The sequence below is a fragment of the Ixodes scapularis genome, unplaced genomic scaffold (genome assembly GCF_016920785.2).
Source record: "Ixodes scapularis isolate PalLabHiFi unplaced genomic scaffold, ASM1692078v2 PGA_scaffold10__122_contigs__length_95168666, whole genome shotgun sequence".
Taxonomy (NCBI): domain Eukaryota; kingdom Metazoa; phylum Arthropoda; class Arachnida; order Ixodida; family Ixodidae; genus Ixodes; species Ixodes scapularis.
In genome coordinates this window covers 67574105-67596602 of record NW_024609836.1, presented here as the reverse complement: position 1 = coordinate 67596602, position 22498 = coordinate 67574105, and the positions used below count along the sequence as shown (strand labels likewise).

Sequence of the window (22498 nt, the reverse complement as noted above, 5' to 3'; positions counted from 1 at the left end):
TTCTTCGGCATGGGTGCCAGGGCGCATTCATGGTTATATGAAGGAGGTCGTCGTTTCATGTCAATTCCTGACAGCTCGTTTTTCGTACGAATATTTAAGCGTAGTGTCCCGCAAAAAGTTGTATAAGGATCTCTGTGATGTTGTTTTTCCCATACCTTTGTATCGAGCACAGTACTGTGCAGGCCCAGGCCAAGACGTTTTAAAACGAGTTAAGAGAATGCTGGTTCCGTCCGGGGTTAAAACATTTTTTTTTCTACTTGCACACAGGCACGTTATCTGTAAAGACATGGATGGCATCTAAAGGACTGTTCGTCCCGTGGGGCGACCACTGTTTTTTGTGTAAAAAACCAGAGACCATCGAACACGTTTTTCTTGAATGTTGGGATGGCGTCTGTCTCTGGGACGTTCTTCAACGGACCCTGAAGAAAGATTTACCTCTGGACATGCACGGGATCAGGTACCTCCCCATCGAAAATGAGGACGGTGTGCCGTTTGATACGATGATGTTACTGGGCCTGCACAGCATTTGGAGGTCTAGGATGGCTATGCGCCACGCAGATGTTGACGCCCGCGAGGCGCAGGAATATTTCCGGGAGAGCATTGCATCTTTGCTCGAGGTGTATAAGGCACAGAAGAGCGTGCCCGAGTGGATTCCACGCGTGGAACCTCTTTTAAACATGAAAAGGTTTTAATATAGCACTACTAGCCCAAGCCGGGCTGGTGTTTTAATGTCTGTCGCTGCTTGTATTCTCAGTGTTATGTGTCTCACTGCGGCAATAAAGAAAAAAAAATCGGCCATACCATGCTGAATACGCCGGTTCTCGTCCGATCACCGAAGCTAAGCAGCATCGGGCTCCGTCAGTACTTGGGAGGGAGACCACCTGGGAACACGGAGTGCTGATGGCACATTTTGTTTTTTTAAATACGCTGGTGCTTTCTTTCTTTCTTTTCAATTAACTAAAATATAAGCGTTAGGGAATGGGACGAGAAAAGCCAGACAAGCAAAGCGCTTTCGTTGCAATCTACCTATTTCCTTTTGGTAGTCTCCATATCGCCATCGGCCATACCATGCTGATTCTGCTTCTGGCACTCGCCGAGAACGGTCGCAGGATGGCTGGCTCCAGCGGAGCTGCGACAACGGCCCTTGATGGCCGTGGAACTACTGTTTTTCATGCCTCAACGTCAACCGCTGAAGAATACAAGGTTGTTTTGCCTTCGATGCCCACCGGGCCAACTTTTTTGAACTCCGTGATTCTTCACTGCGACCTGAAGGGACGGCCCTACCGCATCGAGGATTTTCGCCAGGAGCTGAAACGGACCGGCGCCTTGCCAGACATCGTCTCGCTCGGCGCCTTCCAGATGAACCATGTGTGGTTAGCAACGCTTCGCACGCCGGAAGCCAAGGAACGCCTCCTCAACGTCAAGGAAATCAAGGTGAAGGGCCTCCGCTGCCTCGTCATTGACCCCTGTACCACCGAGATTCGCCTTCGCATCCACTGGGTGCCGTTCCACGTACCCGACGATGCGGTTCGAAAGCTTTTCGAGCCGTACGGCAAGGTCAAGGAAGTTGGACGTGAGAAGTGGCGCGTCAGCGGTTTTGAGGGCATCGAATCTACCACTCGGTTCGTTCGCATGACCCTGAAGAGCGATGCCACACCCGACGGGATGCCCCACCAGCTCCGTCTTCAAGGTGCGAACACCCTCATCGTCATCCCCGGAAGAGCGCCGGTCTGCCTGCGATGCAAGCGCCCCGGGCACATCAGGCGCGACTGCCGCGTGCCGAAGTGCACGGAGTGCTTCCGCTTCGGCCACGAGAAGGAGGACTGCGTGCGGACGTACGCCGGCGTCACCGGCGCAGCTGAGGCGGACGAGCCATCCCCGTTCATCATGGAGGCGGAGGACGCCGAACTGGCGGCGTGTGGCCTCAACAGCGACGCCCCCCAGACCTCCGAACAATATCAGGAGCAACGCGCCGGGGCCGACGGTAACGACGGCAACGAGCCGGCAACTACACTGTTAAAAAAAACCGTAAAATTACAGGGAGCGCCAACGGGACCAGAGCCGCTCGCGAGCCGTCGTGGCCGTTTTGCCGTAAACCCCTCCACCGCACCCGAACGAACAGACATAGCCGGCGCGCTGCGCAGGCGCAGTCAATGCAGCCCTTTCATTCGGAGAGGCGGAAGATCACGTGAACTTCTTTCCCGCGCTCCCGTGGGACGCTGTCCGCGTGAAGGCACCCCTGGCGCATGCGCAGTGAGCGTGTCGAGGCAGATCCCGCGCAATTCGGCGACTTTGTGGACGTGTTTTTGGTTCGCCGCACTCAAACCTGGAGATTTCACGGTAAGTGCATTACATCCCCTTCCTTGAACTGTTTGATGAATACCTGTCGCACCACTGTTTTCTTAGATGAGTCGCGCTGTTGTCTGGATTCACTATTATGCATTGCTCGACACAAGCGTGTGCAGACGATGTGCGCCTCGCGCTGGAGGTGCGTAGCGTTTAGGGTAACGGGGTCTTTGCCTTGTTGCTTTCGAGTGTTACTCTAGCATTATCACGAGACGTAGTGTGTCGGTGTTCTACGTTTTTCTTGCTCCCTTCTTAGTTAAATATTATTCGGCTACGTGAAACGCTCTTGGTTTAGCGCTCCGCTGGAAAGGCAGAGGTCCCTGGTCCGGTTCGAGGACCATGCACGCCGCTTTTTCGGTAGCTGCTTGTTCGACATAACGTGCTGTTCAGGTGCAATTTGTTTCGAAACATGCAAAGCGACACAGTGCAATGAGGTTTCAAGTGCCCACAATAATATACTATATACGTTTGACCGAAGTGTAAAAAACTAGTGCCAAAATTTTCTCTTTTTTTTGTTCGTTTGTGCCGAGCCGACATTTAGCTTCCGTGCACTCTCATATTGTTACGGTAGACTTGTGTGGATTTAGGAAACTTTAAATTGATCGATTCGACCTTCGTGTCTAACACTGCCAGTACTCAAATCCTTTGCAGTACGTCTTTAAGTCCGCGGTCTTTTTTTTTTTTTTTTTTGAGTTTGTTGAGTTTAGTTTTCTCCATTCTTTGGTGCGCTACTGTGTAGCGACGGCGCCGGACTTTACGTAATGAGTCATGACTGAAACACATTTGCGAAAAGCGGCCAAATTGTATGAAGAAATCGCAAACGAAAATCGGACAGCAACTCCTATTGCCTTCTTTTTTTTTTTTTTTTTCTTCTTCTTTTTTCTTTTCTTTCGGCGGGGGAAACCCGGAGGGGGACGGAGCGATGTCGCAACGTTACTTCGGGAGTTCCGTCCGTTCCGTCCCTCTCCGGGTTTTCTACGCTATGGCGCAGCCAGCGCAGCCGCGGCAGCCGCCGAGGCTGGTTGAGTGTTTCCGCGGTTTTTGATCAGCTTTGTACGAAGACTGATTTTCGCTGATCTTTGTCTTGTTACGTGTATGTGGTGAACGGAGCATTGCGGAGACTGAGAATTATGTGGGCTGTTCGCTGTGTTGTGGCATTCGGGCAAAGCAAGATCGCGGTGAGTTTGCTCGTGTACAGTCGGCGGTAAAAGTTTGCGGGGCGCGGGAGCGTCAGCCGAAATGACTGGTTGCGCCTTCTGCGGCGCGCGGCCGCTCTCAAGATTCACGCTTCGAGAATGTGCTTCCTTTCGTGCTCGAAGCCATGACTTTTTCGCTCGCTTCCGCCCGACGTGCACGAGATAACCGGGGACCGGCGCAAGGTGCCGCTATGACAGCCAGCACGCCGCGCGTCTGCCTCAGCCACCGTGATGGGTGACGAAACTCGCGCATGCTACAGATAACATTTCGCGGCACCTTGCGCCAGTCCCAGTTATACATCGTGCGTGTCGAACGGAAGCGAGCGAAAAAAGCATGACCGCGAACAAGAAAGGAAGCGCGTGCGCATAGCGTGAGTCTTGGAGCAGCAACGTGCCGTGAGAAGGCGCAGCCAGTCTTTTCGGCAGGCGCTCCCGTGCCCCGCAAACTTTTGCTCCCGACTGTACGTCGGCCGATGCTCGTGTCGGTGCACATCTCAATCTCAACTAAACATCGAGCGCCGATTGTGGCTGACTCCATGCATGTAAGAACGAATTAATCTAACAGGAACTTCGTGAATAAGAACGAGGCAAGCGTGTGGCTGTAGAAGGATGTCGTGACCGGTGGCATACGTACACTGGTTTCCGCACGTTGCTTCTGTTTACTTTATCTGTTGTAATAGCAGTCTTTGTACCGGTGCGTGAAGGCCTCAGTTGCTTCGAAAACCAAAGCTGATACAGCCAGTCTCTTTTTATCCGATGATTCTGTCAAGTCCTAATCACGGCGTCATATATATATATATCTATATATATATATATATATATATATATATATATATATATATATATATATATATATATATATATATATCAAGAGTGCACGTTTGGTGTTGTTTGCATTAATTTTACTGCGGAGGACGTTGCCTTTTGCGCGGGATCAGTCTTCTCGTGTAACTTGTCTTCCAAATTTGCTTGCAACAATTTTTGCACCCTCCGATTTCCGTTCTATATTCGGTTTCTTTTCTTGTAAATGTGTTTCAGCCTTAACATTTTGCCGCGGCGCAGCTCTGTTCAGAGAAGAAACGGTCTCAGCACAGGAGGGTGCACGAAGCGCGTTGTGTGTTTAGAAAAAAAGATAATGAAATTGGGCAAGAAATAATTTGGTAACTGCACCGTAATAAGTGGCTGCCAGCAGTGGAAAAAAAAAAAGAGATATGTTGCCTTATAGTTGGAGTTAAGTCATCTGCCTTATTGTAGTATTTGAGGTAGAAAGGAGAACAAACTAGATGCCTGGGCCGGCTTGCAAGAGACAGCGTCTCGGTTCAGACTGCTCAAAGAAAGCGCTGCCAAGGCTCGGGCGCGCGAGCGTCTAGGACTCGGTTTAAGCTCTAGCACTAGCCTTGACAGCGCTTTCTTCGAGCAGTCTCAACCGAGACTCTGCTTCATGCAAGCCGGCCCACATATCTAGAAAACCAAATTTCTGCCCCAAAAGGTGGTAAAAAAAATGTGTCACATTACTGTGCAATTGCGGGGCGTTAGCGTGAAACATTTTCGCGATAGACTGCAACGCAAACAAAAAATGGAAAAGAGCAAGAAAAAAAAACCAGTAAGTCAAGCGCGAAATGCTAGGGAAAGGAAGGTGGGAGTGGAGGAAGCAGATGGATAGCTGGCAAGGAGAGGAGGAACTTCCCTTGCCAGCGTTGTTTACTTACTCCTTTCCATGTTCCTTTCCCTTGCCCTTGGCAGCAGTTTAAATCAAATAGCGCTGCGTCGTCCTGGCTTTCATTGCACTGCTCAAGCTATGAATGACAAGGTGCTATACCATTCCAGCCCAGCTCTGTTCACCTGACCTCTCAAGCCAGATGCACAGAAACGAAAACCTAGCCGAACGTTTCACATGACAATTACTGCGGCCATCCATATCACTGCCCAATGTTAGCATGCTAGACTGTAGCTTCTCATGGCTCGGGCAACCTAAAAGAACAGGGAAACATAGTTTTGTATGTTAAGACTGGACGACAAGACGACACGCACGCTGCAGGTGTAGACAGGCAGGTGCAGGTGTTCTATCTTTCTGGTGTAAATAGAAACATTGCCTTCAGATTAACACAGAACATTGAGGATGGCTGTTTTGCACTTCAGTTTAAACACAATGTTAGTTTTGAAACTTGATGAAAGCTCACGTTAAGTGCTTTATAATCCTTACTGTGTTCATTTCTAGATAGGTGTATGTTTATGCTGTGTGTCATTATCTTCACAAGCACAGTTGATTTAATGTTCACTGACTTCAGTTGTGGCAGGAATAAAAAAATTTGGGGTCAAAGATTAATATCTTTGGATTAGGACTTCGCCATGATTGCTTCGAATATTGGTAATGTTTCAGGTACCTTTATAAAAATGCAAAGATCATGTGTTTAAGTACAAAATCGTGGAGAGAAAATTTTTTTTTTTGCAGATCTTGGGACTTAAAGTAGACCTTCAATCCGAAAAAAGAAAGCCAAATTGTTCAGCTCTCATGTCGTCTTAGGATATTGTATTTCTCAGGGTCCCAACAAACATGTTCAATATTAAATCAACTTGAAATAAACCAAGCACTCTTTTTTGGTTATAGATGAGACATCACTGCAAAAGATGCCAGAAAAAGTTTACATCATTGGACACGTTCTTCAAGCACACATTATATCATGAAACGTCATCAAGAGGTGTTCCATGCAGCGTTGTCGGCTGTGAGGCTGCATTCAAAAATTACAACTCATTGCGAAGCCACATCACAAGGTGTCATTCTCCGCTTGCACCTCGTAATGCAACTAACTTCCAATCCTGCCGGACATGCAGTGTTAGTTCCTGCAGTGAAGAGGTGAGCCCTGGAAAGGCTTTTATCGAGCACCTCAAAAAACATCTCACCGTCAACCCGCCAACTGTTGTAACTTGTCCAATTGATGCGTGTGATAGCCAGCTTAGGACATGGGGTTCACTCAAGACCCATCTTTCCATATACCATGGGAATGGAAAAAAAAAATCAGTGGTGACAGAGCCAGTAGAGCAGGATGAAATAGTGACGTCATGCTGTAGCAAGGATGACAATGGTCTGGAGAACATTAGGGAAAAACCAGACGTTGAGAGTGAAGTGCCTTCAGTCATTGATGATGTGGATCCCACTCACTTAGATCAAGACTCTTTCCTTGAAAGCATGGCCCTTTTTACTTTGAAGCTTGAGTCAAAATATTTGATCCCGTCCTCAATCGTCCAGGATATAGTTGCTGACGTGAAAAGACTTCATGGCATTTCACAGGAGCATCTTATGACTGATTTGAAAGCTCACCTAACCGATAAGATGTCAAGAGACCAAATGACTGAGGCAATTGACCACTCCTTTGAGAAGAGTCCTTTGTCTGTTGCATTTTCAAGTGATGGAGCTCTTCGCTCAAGCTACATGAGAAATGTTTACTACACTAACAAACTTCATCACAATAAACCAGTCGAAATATCTCTTGGATTAGACTATTCCAACGAAATGCGACATTACAGCTATGTGCCCATAAAGGTGACACTTCATTCGCTGCTTTCTAACCCAGATGTACTGTGCAAACTCTCTTTCAACGCGCAGGGAGGCAACGATGGTGTGTATCGGGAATTCACAGACGGCAAAGTTTTTCAAAGCCGGATATCATCCGATGGCAGTACTGTATCGGTAATCTTATACCAAGATGCTTTCGAAGTCGCCAATCCCCTTGGATCAGCCCGTGGAAAGTTTAAAATGTTAGCGGTATACTTCACGCTTGGAAACCTACCAGCTTACCTCAGAACCGTAGTTGACCCTCAACAGCTTGTTTTGCTTTGCCATGATAAAGACTTTAAACACTTTGGTTGTAGGAAGCTCTTCGAGCGACTCATCAGTGACCTCCAAGATCTTGAAGATGGCATCACAGTGAACGGGCACCGTTACGTTGTGCAGCTTGCTTTTATATGCGGTGACAACCTTGGAAGCCATAGCATTGGTGGCTTTGTGGAGAATTTCAGCAGGGCCTCTTACATATGCCGGTACTGTGTTACAACCATGCAAGATTTTAGGAACAACAAGCCAGCAGAGCTTCGAACTGTTTCATCATACACTGAAGCAGTCAACCGTGCTAAGGACAGCCAAGAACAGGGTTTTATGGGAGTCAAACACGACTCTCCATTCAACAAGCTTTCAACATTTCATGTCTGTCTTCCTGGGCTCCCGCCATGTCTTGGGCATGATCTTTTTGAAGGTGTTGTTGACTACGACGTTGCACTGATGATAAAATATTTCGTGAAAACACTGAAATGGTTCTCTTACCACCATCTTAATGCAACAATACAGTTCAAATTTAAGTACAACGCGTGTGACCAAAGGAACAAGCCAGCTCCAATGAACATAAGTGGTAAAAAGCTTGGAGGCCAGGCACTGCAAAACTACACTCTTTTGTTACTTCTACCAATAATGGTGGGAGACAAAGTTCAGGATGCAACTAACGAAATGTGGCGTCTCCTTTTGACTCTCCAACAGGTTGTAGAACTCGTCATGGCAACTGCCATTTCAGATGACCAAGTGTCATATCTGGCACTCTTGATCAGTGATTACATCTGTGAGAGGGTAAGGTTGTTTCCAGCTGTTCCACTTCGTCCAAAGCATCATTATTTATTCCATTATCCTTATCTCATTAAACAGTTTGGACCACTCGTGAAAGTATGGTCTCTCCGATTCGAAAGTAAGCACAGCTACTTCAAACGTTGCATTAGAGCATCTGGCAACTTTATTAATGTTACGAAGTCACTTGCTCAGAAACACCAGCTCCTGCAGTCTTACTTGCAAAAGGAAGGCTTGTTTGGACCAGCTGCGGCGTTCAGTGACCTGACTCCTGCATCTGAAATAGCCAGTTTCGACAAAAACTTGTGGTGCTTCATTCAGAAAAACTTGCCCACTAGTCATGAAACCTTGATGACTGCTTCGTCAGTGACACTATGTGGCACACATTACAAGCCAGGTTCTTACATAGTGCTTGGTGGGGACCAGTACAACCTGCAGTTCGGCCAGCTTCTGCATATTGTGGTAGAGTCTGGCCATGAGGCAACTCCATTACTTCTTGTGAAAAAAGCAGCGTCTGCATTCCTCCCAAACTTCAGGCTCTACAAGTTGATGGAATTGGAAGTGGAAGAGCTACAGTTGTTGTCTTCCTCTCAGCTGATGGACATACATGCATATGTCCCGTACAGACTCCTCAACTGTCTTGTGATCAGGCTGCGGAGTTCACTATTGTTCGACGATTTTGAAGGTATGATACCAGTGATTTGTGTGGAAATTACCTTAAATTTAAAAACGGGGGACACCCTGCAACTCACTTTTTCAGTATAGCACAGACAATTGGAAAATGTAGGCCAAACAAAAAACCTCTAGGCAGGCTTTTCTAGTTTTTTAAAATATATTATATCATTCGTTGCAAGTTTTTACTAAGGTGCCTTCATGTGCGCTTCGCATAGGGTGATGCCAACTGCCTGTTTCCCTTTCTCACACCCTCGTCCACCGCCATTTTGTTCCTAATTGTTTCCCCGTGCGCCGAAAAGTGGCCTTTGTGTCCATCGGTCCTCCCATCCGAGGGGGGAAATGCTAATCCTCCCTCCGTGGGTTCCACAACGCTGCTCCGAACTTGTGAGATAAGGTGCTTGTTTCCGGGAGGGTTATAAGCCCACGGATTATCGCCAAGGACCAAAATGGCTGCTGGTTTGTCGGTGAGTGGTATTACAAAGGGTGGCATCACCCTAGCAAAGCGCACATGAAGGCTCCCTAGTTTTTACACCCGCAATGTCTAATAACTTTAATTTGAAGTAGTGGGGAGTAACGTAAATAGGTTTCCATTTGGAAAAGTCGTGAAATTATCAGGGAATATCGTCAAAACGTTGGCCCCACCAGGGAAAATGATCAGTAAAAGTGGAATGGCAATGCGGAACAAAGCTAGATGGTTGCGCATGAGCACAGCCATGTCGAATAATGTTTCTGAAATATGATCCTTTGACCCGCAAATGCTCACGGGATTTTATCAAAATAGTCAAGGGAAAAACTGGGAAAAGTCGGGGAATTTAAGATCACTAATTTTGTAGACACCCTGTTAAATTGTAGCAATGCTTTACCAGCTAACTTGCACCCTTATTTTTTTTTCTAAATTACAATTGTTTTGTAGCATATAACATAAACTTTGCATTTGTACGTTCACTGTTTTTCAGATGATAGTCAAGATCTGGAGCCTTGATAAAACAATAAAGAAACTGGCAGTGGTTGCCACTTTCGACGCCATAAAGAAAAAGGCCATAGAGTTCGGTATATGCTGCAATGGAGACATCAAGGTTTGTAAAATAATTTCAGCAGTTGAAATTATGTACTTAGCCATTCTTATTCTCAAAATAACATACCCTGTTTCCAGGTACACATGCTGGATGGAACGGAGGTGGACGAAGAAGCTTTCAATTGTTTGAATCAGTCATCTGAGGATGCTACTTACACCTTCATTGCAACAACAGATTCTTGGGTGTCAGGCAAGTCCAAGCTTGAATTTACTTTAGGAATGGGGGAGTAGTAATTTTTCAGTTAAAAGCAAATGTGAAGCAAATTATAACGTAATATGAGAAATGAAAAATAACTTCGAAACACCTAATTTCATAGAACGGAAAAAAAGAACTTATTTAATTGATAAAGGTTCCCTAGCAAAGTTTCTGCCAATTAGTCTTTATTTATTATGCAGGCAATTAGCAACAGACGTGCAGTATAGAGTTTTTGCTTCAAACGTAACACTTCGATGGCCTAGTTAGAAGTTTCAAAGACTGTAACCACAAACTACAAAGAAATGCACTTGGATTATTTTGCTTGGAATTTTAGTTACACAATATAATAGCAATATTTATTAATATTCTAGAATATGTCTACTGTGCAGAAAAGTGAGCTGGTATTCTCTTTCGAGAAATTGGAAAACCTATAGGTACTGTGCTCATCGTGTTTTGTAAGCGAACACATGAAAGACATAAAAAGTTAGCTTATTGGTCTTCTCTGACAAAACTCAGATGCACAAGAAGAGAACAAAACAAGCAATGACACTGGCACCAGTGGTTGTATTTACCGGAATGAATAGCCAACACTCTTAAAGGCTGACGAATGCAAAACGATTAGGAAGCTGTCCCTCGCTTTCCTCGTTTGCACCCCAAAGAGGAAGAGACACTGCCTCCTCTCTGTGGGGGCTAGTTTTTGGACATTCTGTTTTCGGGGAAAGAGGAGAGAAGAGTGCAAGAGGGAGGGGAGAGGACACTACGGGAGGGATTTCAGCCATGCAGAAAGTGCTCCCTGTGCATCTGCCTTTAAAGGGAAGTAAAGAGGTTCTTAAGAAAACTGAGTTTGAGCCAGATTACAGCATAATGTTATCCCGTGAATCCTGAAGATTAACTAAATGCGAGAAAACTCGAGAGACCTTAGGCCGGTCGTTGCGTCATATCCAGATTTTTCGGCCGCCAAGCGCGTTTTGCTCATGTGGGCAGCACATGGAATTGCAAGCTTGCCAGGTATATTACCCTGCATGTGACACTGGTTGTGACGTTTTTGTCTGGCCTTTCTGACAATATCAAGAGTGCACGTGCATAGCTTTGATGGGCATTGTAGGCACGCAAGAGCAGAAGTTCCGACAAATCTGGGTATGATGTCACGCTCAGAGATGACAGGGCTTTGGCGCTATTTCCAAAGCACTGTTACGACTGCTCCTCGCATCAGACTGAAAAATAATTCCAATGTTCGTGGTCTTGGGGGCCAAAAGAAGATAATTAAAGTGTTTAATTTTTCGAAAATACAGAACCACTTTAGTTTTCCTTTAAGGCTTGTCGCGGCAAAGCACACTTTTTTGTTGTGAAGCACAAAAAACAGGTCCACATGCCAGTAGGCTCATACGAACGGTGGATCAAGCTTGTTGAAGGGCACATCAAACAGTCGGGTGGTGCAGGCTCTTTAAGGGAAGCCATTTGTATCAAATAACTGGCAAAGATTGATCATCTCTAGGCCTTCAAAAAGACCAAAGGAAAAAAGAAATTACTTGCTTGAGCTAAAACGTGTTTGTCAACCTTGCTGGCCTAGTCATTGTTTTAACTTGTTCTCGAACGTTTCGTCAGCTTGTACAGCTAGCTGACACCATCTGATATGATGTTGCAAGGAGATACTTTACAAAAGTATGTCTTTGCAATCGGATGAGGCGGGATGGCGGTTGTTATGATAAAGCCAATTTCCTACTTTTGATGATTACATAAGTACCATGTCTTTTATGTGTACCTCCCTCAAGCTCCATTGCTTTGCATCGTTGCTCTGTGGTAGAGCATCTTGGTGGCCCGAAGTTTGGATGTCGACCTCCTTCAGTTACTGTCGCATTGTATTTTGAAATACCACAGCCAAAAGAAATGTTCCCCTAAGTTTAAACTGAATATGGTGCTGCACTGTTATTTTATTATCACTATTCTGTTCTTTGTCTGCCTCTTTTGGAATGATGTTTCGCTCTTCGTTTTCAGGTCAGCAGGGGGATGTAACATCAACACAACATGAAGGTGTCGATGTGCCTTTTGGTTCACAAGTTCAGTTTCCCTGGAGCAGCCTTAGCAAAGACGTCATGAAAGCATTGCAAGAGGGGACTCAACTTAATCCGACTGACCGACAAGAAGTTGTGCGCATGGCTGCCGCGGCCTGTCAAAAAGTCAAGGCTAGACCCTCTGCACGTGAAATAAGGAGTGCTGCCAGTTACCTTGCTGACAAGTACCCTGGGGCACTTGGGGACCCCACTTCCTGCTCAGCTACGTCAGTATCTTCTGTAGGCCTGGCCTACAAAATAGAGAACAGAATAGAAAACAACAGAAGAGGATGCAAGCGCCTTGTGGAAGCGCTCAGTGGTGGAACCATCAAGCTAAAGAAGCAGACATCTCGATCAGCTTACGGTTGTGTGAACTGGCAGCCAGCTACTACGAGTTCTTCACTTCATGAAGTGGAAGCCTCAAGAAAGTTTCTATTGGACGAGGCATTGAAGTCGACATGTGAACAAGACGTTTGCCTTCAAACAAAGGCCATGGCTGAGTGCTACCCCCACATCAGGACGTTCATAAATTCGTCAGAGCCTCCATATTCAGCATTGGATGTCAAACGAGCGTGGCCACTTCTGTTTGTGAGGGAGCACCTCCTTGATCACTTCCATAGGTATAATTTTCATAAATATTTGTCCATGAGTTTACTCAGGTTTAGAGTTATTTACAGGGTGTCGAAAAATGCAAAGCTATAGTTATAGAATTGACGGCAATGGGAGCTGCAAATTTGACAAAAAAGTGTTCCTTTTATTATTAACCATTATAATGCTCGAGCTTGGTGGCCACTGTTTTAGTTGCATATGGACTAGGGCAGCGTGAGTAAGCAATTAGAATGTGGGGAATATCATTAACTATAAATGTAACTATGGCTTCAATGTTCTGGTAGAGCAGTCACAATAGCATGTGGTAGAGGGCAAGAAACATTTCAGCACTGCAGCATGGAGGCACACATAACTGAGTGAATATAAAAAGAAGGCAAATTGGAAACTTGCAGCAGTTTCAAAGATTTTCCTGGCATGTGTGCTTGAAAATCTTTTTGCACAAATATACCTTTTTAAAAAGGCAGAATATGTTCAGTTCTTTGCAAGAGTGACTCGCTCCTAAAACAAACATACACTATTATGCTCATAAAAAGGTGCTTTAAACGACGAATACGATTGCTACTTTCACCATACAGTCGTCCTTGCAGATTTCTTTCCTTCAATATTTTGCTTTTCGCAAAAAGGTATTTTGATTACAAAGATTTTGGATATGAGGAGTCAGTGATAACATGAATTTTTTAAGGCTTACAGGTGTCTGTCTGGACGGAAAATTGAGCCTGCCCAAAGATGTCCTCCTCCTCGTGACATTCCTACGTTCAAGCCCCAAAAATGATGCTGTGCTCGAGTGGAGCCTCAAAATCAACAAGGCCGAGGCAGAGTTCAAAGATCAAAACGCAGCAGCTGTCTGCCTCCTCCCATTGCTTGCATCCTACTTTCAAGAAAACCTCGGAGAGCTCTTCCAGTTACATCAGGTAGGAGCATTCATAATAACCAGGCTATTTGTTTCCAAAGACACATCCTCATGACCTTGTTGAAAATAACTTCCTAAAAGTCTCACACAGGCAGTCAGCATTCCACTGAGAAACTATGCATCTGGAAATACTAAACTTTTCTTCATTTTTTGAAATTTTCAGCTATATCAGTCTTCCTGTATACCGTAACATACCGGTCATGCACCTATGTCCGAATAGGCGCCTACCTAGTGATTTTTAACCATTGGAGCAATGCCTTGTACTCTTTCTGCAGTTTCACTTTCTGAGCGACCATCCCCCCACTTTTTCAGAATTGTCTGCAAAATCTTTGTGAACGCTTTCTTGGTATCTGACGACAATGCTGATAATGAGCACGTAAAAAGTGAAATTACTATTGCTCTACGAGGAGCCAAACCTTCCTTAATCTTTTCCTGGCTGAGGTGGCTCAACTTATTATACTTCACATTAGAGTGCAATGGGAAGATATGCAACTCTAGGCTGGGTCATCTTATAGTATGTTCTACATAAATATTTCACTAAACCAAAGGGGGAGCGGCGGTGGGCACCCACTCTTGTACCACTTGCTTCTAATGGGTTCACATGATGTTTTGCATTTTTGGGATCGAGTGTTAGAGTTAACACAAAAATTATGCTAGAGAATTAACTAGTGACAAACGTTTGTACTTCCACTTCGACTCCTAAGTTAGGATCATTTGTTTTTAATATTAGCAACTTCCTTGTCCCGCAGGTGTAACAATGAGGCTTTGTGACAGATATCAGCAGATACATTGCTGCTTATTTAACGTTGTTTTTTAGTTGTTATTGAGCGTTAGGACAACAAATGTTTGTAGTTAAAAATGTCCTTATTAGTGAGAAAATAACAGGAACCGCATCCTTTCCTGTAGGTGGGATGAAGGGTTAAAGGAAATAAGGGTGAGATGAAAATAAAGTGGGTGAGACGAACCTCTTTCACATAAGTGAGGGGTGAATGGAGATTAGCCTTTTGGTATTCCCGAATACCCGTGGGATTAATAGACTCTTTCAAGGTTTGGGGTTCTTGCATGTGTGGGCAGTACCAGGAGTGCGCTTCTGAGACTGTGACCTCGCAGTGGGTGCATAGGCTCTTGTCTTTATCCTGTGTATGGCGGCTTATGCACCATGTTCTTGTGGGTGTTACATTTTGCTGTTTCCTTGGAAACCATAGTGGTGTGGGTCCGTTGTCTTTTCAGGCGCACCTCTTCCCACCTGGTATAATTACCATCTGGGAGTGGGTCTAAGTCTTCTTTGAGTAGAGCCGTGAGGTGTTTTCAGTGGGCCTGTTGTTTGGCTTCCTGGGAGAATGGGGGATCCTTTGTGTCTTTTTCAATGAAGGTGGCGCTGTTGTCACCAAGGATAGTAAGGATAAGGGAAGACAGGAACTCGCATGCGGCGGCAGACACTGTTTTATTTACTTGGGAATGGTTTGGTGTACCAGGAAGCAGTGGATTTAAAGTTGTCGGCCTTCCTGCCAGAGTCCTTTGAATGTGCCTTACACTCGTCGTGTGTTATCTTGGAGCTTGCACCTCAGTTGTTTACGGAGCTTCTGGGTGTATTTTTTATCTTCACCGTGGTTGCATTGAAATTGGCTTGGAGTTTTCAGTCCTTATTTCTCCTGTAACATTGTTGGGCTTGCAGTCTGATAGCACACAAGTTGAGGAGATGAAGGTCGGGGTCTGGGTCGTCTTGTTTAACTTGGTACTTCTGAGTGGATGTGGCTTTCATTATTCGCTCACCTAGCCACTTTTTCAGGTGCTAGGTTAATGAAGCTGATCTGTCATTTAGTGTTGGGGTGTCTTTCTGTCATTAATTCTATTTCGACGGGTAGGTGCTTGCTTCCCAAGGCGTAGGAGCAGTTCGCACTCGGGCTTGGATGTTGTGTATGGCCCATGTCAAGTCTTGTGGTGTCGTTCTCAGTGCGACGTTTGCCAATGCGAATGGCAGTCTGTTTTTCTTTGAGAATTCATAGATTGGCCTGCTTGGCGGGTGTGAAGACATTGCACTCTCTGTCATTGTCTCGCTTGTATCCCCATATTCGTGCATCTGCGGTAAAGTCGCCGGCCACGATAAGTTCTTCGGGCATCATTCTTTGCGATCCGCCTTACGTCGTCTTGCTTGTGTCCCACAGTTCTACATTCTGTGGGAATAAATATAGACTCATAGATGTATGGTACCTTCACTAGCATTTCGTGCATTTCTCAATTAACCACACATGTTTTCTGACTTTTCTTAGGTGACAACAGAAATCACAGAGGAGTTTCGTAACAGTCTGCCTGCTTCTCCTGTAATTGTTGCACTGGGTGAGCTTCATGTGTCTTTTCCTTGCATGCTTTGTATTTTTGAAGGTGCTTTCTTTTTTAATTTGTGTTGAATTTTGGAACAACAACCTAGACCGTTTTATCGTGGGTAGTGCCATTTTGAGAGTGAGAGAGAGAAGAGGGGTCAGTGCAGATGACTCCTAGTGACTCAATTGTAGTGGAATACTGTAGTGGTGTAACCAGAGTGCTGGAATACTGCAGTGGTGTAACCAAAGGGTGGTGTGCCGATTTTGACCAGAGCTAGATAGACAACCACATTGTTTGGTTTCGGCAGCCTTATCAAGCACCAATGTAAAGCACATGTCCTGGTATTATACCATACTTCGACAATCAATGTTTGATTGATCCAGCAAGAAAAAGAGAAGTTTTTATTTTGGTTTGTGAGTGCATTTGCCACAAAACGGCATACAGCCCAAACAGCAGGTGCCTGTGAGGCATTTGATTGTTTGGGCCTGCATTCTGTGTCTTGTCCAACCCGAACAGCCAAATTTTCTGCTCGTAGAATGTGTGGTCGCATGCGGTCTCCGGTCATTTAATTTCTAGTTAAAGCAATTTAAACGAAACCGACGACTGGCATTGCACGTTGGCATCAGACTTCCATGCTACTGATTCTGTTCACAAACTCAACAAAAAGTGTTTGATTCTACATGCTCATATACAAATTTTTTGTTTTGTTCAAGCCTTCAGGAGCACTTTGCATAACTTAATGTCATTACTGGGTATGGTAGCTCAACACTATTTAGTGTGACCCTTATTTGGCTTGGCATATAAGGTGTGCCTTATCTGTGATTGTGATGCATCTCAGTCTCAGATCTCAGATATGTGTCACAATCCTATATCAGTGTGCCTACCTATTCAGTGTCCCTGCTGGTAATACCTCTATAGAAGTTTCCAGATGTGAATATGACAATGGTATTTTTTTCTTCATTTAATGCGTGAGCGTTAAAAGCCCTATTAGAGAAAAAGCCGGCGTAGTGGTGTCGGTCGCATGACTTTTCTGGTCACTTGACTAGATAGGTCGACACATCTGATACTAACACATTTTCTCCGCATTAATTACATTAATCGCTTGTTTCTTTCCTAGGCCGCTCACTTTTCGAATGCAGCTGCCAGCTGTTTGTGGACCATGAGGTGATGGTGGAAGATGTGGGCTTTCTCCAAGCTGTGGAGCTCCTTTTCGCCCTTTATTATTGTTTAAACATCCAGTATGCCAAAGGTGCGGGAACCACACTTGAGTTCATTCAGAGGTATGGTTTATTTCCTTCATAATTTTGAGCCTCATGAGAGGCAATAAAGAGCAACTCTGCTGAATTATGGCTGAGAAAACGATTAGTTCTCTTTATAATCATCTAGGAAGGCTACAACTGAAATCTTTCTGTATATAAAATCGGACCCTCAAAGTTTGACAAGCGCTAATCTGCTAATTTTAGCGAGCGATGTGCAGGCTAGCCAACTTTGGCACCTCCTTCAGATGTGACGTCATGTTGATGTCTGTTGTATACACCGGCTTTTTTCTCTTTCAACGCCATCACATGTCCAGTCAGTTCAGACAACACTGCCTAGAGTGAGTGGGGTAAATCACGTAATCATGCATCTGCCATGGACATGAGTGTGCATGCAACTGACGTCGCTGCTTGCCCTTTGCCGAAGTTTCGGTTTCAATTTGCGACTTGAGTTATAAATAGCAAAGTTGCACAAACAATATTCTACTTTTCGTGAAACAATGTAGAGTTGTTCATGAGTGCTTTTCAAAGTAAGGTCATCCACTATCTTGAAATTTTCTAAATTGAGTGGAGTTGCCCTTTAATTTGTCACTGGCTATCCACATTTCCAAGCTCAATTTCAGAGTCCATTATTAAACCGCAATAGGGTGTTGTATTCTTGGACCACAGAATGAATAAAACGTGGTCGGGACGAAGGAGACGACAAACATTTCTTTCAACTAAGAACAACAGGAATGAACTTAAGAGCACTCCGTGCAATTCAGACTGCCAAGAAAATGGAGAGAAAGGGAGGCAGGAAGATAAAAAGGAAAGTGTAAAGTTAGAATTGTAACTCATGCTGTTACTTCACTCTTTTTCTTATTTCCTTCCTTACAATTTTTGACACTTACCTTTCTCTCTTTCTGCCTCCCTTTCTCTCAATTTCCTTGGCGGTCTGAATTGAAGGAAGTGCTTTTAAGCTCATTCATGTTGTTAATTAAAAGAAATGTTTGTCGTCCTTCGTCCGGGTATGATTTGTTCTTTCTGTGGTCTGTGAATTTTACCAACACACTCTTCAGTTACTTTAAAGGTTGTTATATCTTGCATAATAATTCGATTTAAAAGTTTCACCTAATGTTACAATGTGACTATGTTTGATCCTATCCCAGAAATCACAAATAAATATGTCAATATATCTACTATTCCTATTGTTTTATCTTTACTGAATGTGTCATTTACTTATAATTCTATTTGGCATTCAGTTAGAAGGCAGAGTCATAAGCAGTATACATCATTAAATTATTTTTGGCTGGAAACAAATTGGAGCCTCAAAATATGTTTAATATACTCAGCTAATTATTTACTTAAGAGTTTCTCTACTGCACCACACTATTCTGTATCACTCTAAAAGTGTCTAGAAGTGATATGTGCAGATGATCTCTAATTCATAACTAAATTTGACTGATATACAACCTTTTCACAACTTTTTGAAGCTTTATTTTTGCATGTTTTAGTAGCATGTGGTTCATGTTTGATTTTGTACCTGAATACCTTTTTCTCGTCTTTATACATGTTTATCAATCGTATGTTCTTTCGACAGTGGCTGGCCAAAATGTGGCTTCCTAAAAAAAGAGAATGATTCTCTTACAACATTCCTTTTGCCATGTCTGGTGCTTTTAAGCAATCATTAACAGCTAGTTGAGTATTTTAGGTCATTCAACTGTCTGCAATACTAATTATGCAAATGACTGCTTGCTTAATTACGAGTAGAAATGCAGAGGAGGAATTGCTTTGTGACTGTGTAGGACAACAGACAAATTTTAATGCTGTATTGTAATAAAAGAAATAAGCACGAAGCAGGGATGGGCAAAATACATGCAAATATGTATCGAAATACAAATACGAAATGCTTAGTCAAAAATGTATTTAATTACAAATCTAATTACTTTTGCAAAAAAGTATTTAAGTACAAGATACAAATACAGACAGAAAAGTAGTTGGTCTCTTCCAAATACTTTTCCAAATACATTCCTTAAAATTTGCGTCAGCGACTTCAGGGCACCTGCAACAGGTTTCTGGGTATCTCATTTTAATTTTGCATCGCACACTCTGGAGTTAGTGCTCGAGGCTCTAGTAACGTAATACAAATATAATCACAAAAAACAAATGTAATCAGCTTGGACGTAATAGGTGAAAAAAGTACAGAGCTTCAAGCAGTTTTTTTTTTTTTTTTTTGTTGATTACATTTTGGTATAGACAATCAAAGAACCGAGACGACCAAGACGCGCAGCACTAGCTACAGATTTTTTTATTGTTGCAACTCGCACCAGTTACAAACATCTGGATGACCCGCGCATTTAGAATGTTCGAGGCAAAGGTATGGATGGAAATCAGGCTGGAAAGCATCACAAGTTGTCACCGTCACTTATTTAGCCAGTCTGCCTGTGAACGTCGATTTCGTCACTATTCTTTCCCTGGACTAGCACCGTAATTACAAAGTCACTAAACGCTTGTGCTTGATTGAGAGACACTGCATTCGGTGCAGAACATAGTTTTCTTCCTGCTCTGGACAGTGACAATAAATTTGAGGGATGTATTTTCGCCCACAAAATTGTATTTAATTACAATTGTATTTGAAATACACACGTTTTAGTATTTAAATACACACGTCAAATACATTACAGAATTTTTAATTAAATACAAATGCAGAATACACAAAGTATTTGAAATACGTAGTTCAAATACTTGTATTTGAAATACTGCCCATCCCTGGTGCGAAGTATGTACTTGTTCTTCTGATTATGTCGCTGCTATAAAATTTACTTTTGTTTGCTTCCAAAGCTTCTCCCAAATGACTCAAATCAATTACATCGCTGTCTGTTCAATATCTTTTTAAATCAACATGTTTTAGTGTTTTGTAGTTCTAAAAGTTACATTATATGAATCCTACCCCTTAAGATGTGCCACATGGGGCTTATAACTTCTGAAATATTTCGAGTTCTGTATCCCCATCGCATCTGAGTGAGGGAAGCCTTGAGTGCCAGACTTTCTCCTCTTGCAGAAAAATGACACCTTATTACAATATTTTTTTTGTTGTTCCCTCATTGTTTTATTTTCCTCAAAATCTAGGCATGAATTTGTACCTTGACATATTTTCTTTAAGTGCACAGTCTGCTGGCCTAAATGTAGGTTTTGCTCAGCTTGTTATGGCTTAATTGTTATTTTAGGAACCTTCAACACACTTATACTTTTGAACTGTGCACCTATGTGACTTTGGTGGCAAAGCTTGGGGCTTTCGACATTAGTTGTGCATGTAAAATATCAGCAAGTACTGATCCCAAATCCTTCACTGCAATTTTTTTTCACTTGTCTGGTTTCTGACCAAATACTTATGGGCCAATCTGCTATTTGTTTCAGATACCAAGTTGGTATCAAACAACATGATGGGTCACGACAGGAGGCCGGGAGGTCGAAAGGAGCTCGGGCAAGAGCAATCAAAGCCGCCACAGATCTTGCTGCTTTTGAGAAAAAATGGAACAGTGTGAGTACATATTTGATTTGGCATGTGTACGATGTGGTATCAAAAGGTTTCCAGTCTTGTTTTGTATTAAAAAGAAAAGCAAATAGCGGCACGACACTGCATTCACAGGGGTCGAGGGCAGCAACCTTGATCTGTCATGGTGCTGAGTGGCTCAATGTGGCAATGCACAGGCGAGTTGGTGTATGATTACAACTGGTAGCAGCATGCAAAAAACACACGGACAAAGGGACGAATGCACAGGACTTCGGTGTTTCCTTTTCATTAAACATTTAGTTGAAGTTCAGCGCTCGCCTTGTGCATTTCCTCCCTTTGTCCTTGTGTTTTTGCGCGCTGCTACCAGAGGCTTAGAGCATCGCTCTGTGAGCTTGGGAGCCCCGCTGTACAGGTTTTTGTGACTTCATGTGCGTGCGCCTCTGCAATTTGTGCAAGTGGTTGTGGTCCTCCCGAAGCCTTTTCAATCATCTGAATATGAATTTGTTTTATTTTCAGCTCATCTGATGATCGATCGGATGCCATGAAGGTTTCTTTATAATTATGTTCTTTTACGGTTTACAATATAGTTCTTCAATTTCAAAACTGCCTGCGTTTTGTCGTGTCCCTTTTTTCAGACACACTACACTTGTTTATAAGGATTTGTCGTTATATTACGGAACTGTACTGCGCTAACTCATGATGCCAGACGTTATCTGTAACCCTCCGTAATACTACCAGGGCCGTAGCTGAGAGTTCACATTATTGTTACCGTACAGCGAGCACACAGCGATAGAAGTGCAGTACGCAAGTACGGGATTAAAGCTGCAAACTAAACTTGAGGTATGCAAGCCGTCAAGCGTTCCGACGGTATTGAAGGCGTAAGGGAAGGGTACGGTAACTGAACTGTTACCGTTACAATACGGCAATGGAAGTGCAGTATGAAAATACGGGACTGAAACCGTACCCTTCCCTTACGCCTTCAATACCGTCTGAACACTCGACGGCTTGGATACCTCGAGCTAAGTTTGCGGCTTTAGTCCTGTACTTGCGTACTGCGCTTCTATTGCTGTATGTCTGCTGTACAGAAATGATAATGTAAACTGTCAGCTACGGCTTTGGTGGTATTACGGAGGGTTACAGATAACGTCTGGCATCATGAGTTAGCGCAGTACGGTTCTGTAATATAACGGCACTTTTTTTAACAGTGTAGCACCCCGACGGAGGAAGGTGCTGCGCCTTCTCCTGCGGCGACGTCGCCCGAGGCCGTCGTGGCTGCGCCTCCCGCTGTCCTCCCACCCAGCAAGGATGCCGAAGACACCGTCGACATGGACGAGACTGCGGACTCCTCCAAGCGTGGTCGCGACGGGGAGGGCGCCGTCATGACACCGGTCCCGAACCAGGGGTGGAAAACGAGCAAGCGCGGCAGGTACAAGCGTCTACCTGGCAGCCCCGCGGACGGCGGGCCACGCCGCGACAGCCAGTAAGGCGGCAACGCCTGGTTCATGAACTTTCGTGCGGGTTTTCAAGGCAAGTGTCCCGTCATAGCCTTTTTTATGATTTGCACGCTTGAACCGGCCATCACGGTCGCATCGTTAAATGTTCGCGGTTTCAACATGCGGAAGAAACAATATCAAGTACAACGTTTGTTGGAAAGCCAGAAACCCGATTTCTTGGCGATGCAGGAAACCAAGATGGCCGAGGAAGAGCAGGTGACGAATGCACTTAAGCCCTTTTTATCTTCGTACGAAGTTTGTGTTACG

At 44.2% G+C, this 22498-nt stretch overlaps 1 protein-coding gene and 1 pseudogene across 9 annotated transcripts; both read left to right on the top strand.

Moving 5' to 3' along the window:
• Positions 1-787: 787 nt before the first annotated feature.
• On the top strand, positions 788-906 carry LOC120845029 (annotated as a pseudogene).
• Positions 907-2179: 1273 nt separating this feature from the next.
• LOC115308525 lies at positions 2180-21345 on the top strand. 9 transcript variants are annotated; one of them, XM_042288645.1, is made up of 8 exons: positions 2181-2340; positions 6151-6396; positions 13440-13668; positions 15938-16004; positions 17107-17269; positions 20642-20765; positions 20874-20935; positions 21255-21345. In XM_042288645.1, exons 2-8 carry the CDS (start codon positions 6224-6226, stop codon positions 21295-21297), a joined length of 861 nt encoding a protein of 286 aa, XP_042144579.1. In that variant the 5' UTR covers positions 2181-2340; positions 6151-6223; the 3' UTR covers positions 21298-21345. The 9 variants fall into 9 exon arrangements, 4 of the variants coding, with proteins under 4 accessions (XP_042144577.1, XP_042144579.1, XP_042144580.1 ...); XM_042288643.1 differs by having other exon boundaries at positions 2180-2340; positions 20642-20935; XM_042288646.1 differs by lacking the exon at positions 20874-20935 and having other exon boundaries at positions 2184-2340.
• The last annotated feature ends 1153 nt before the right edge of the window (positions 21346-22498 follow it).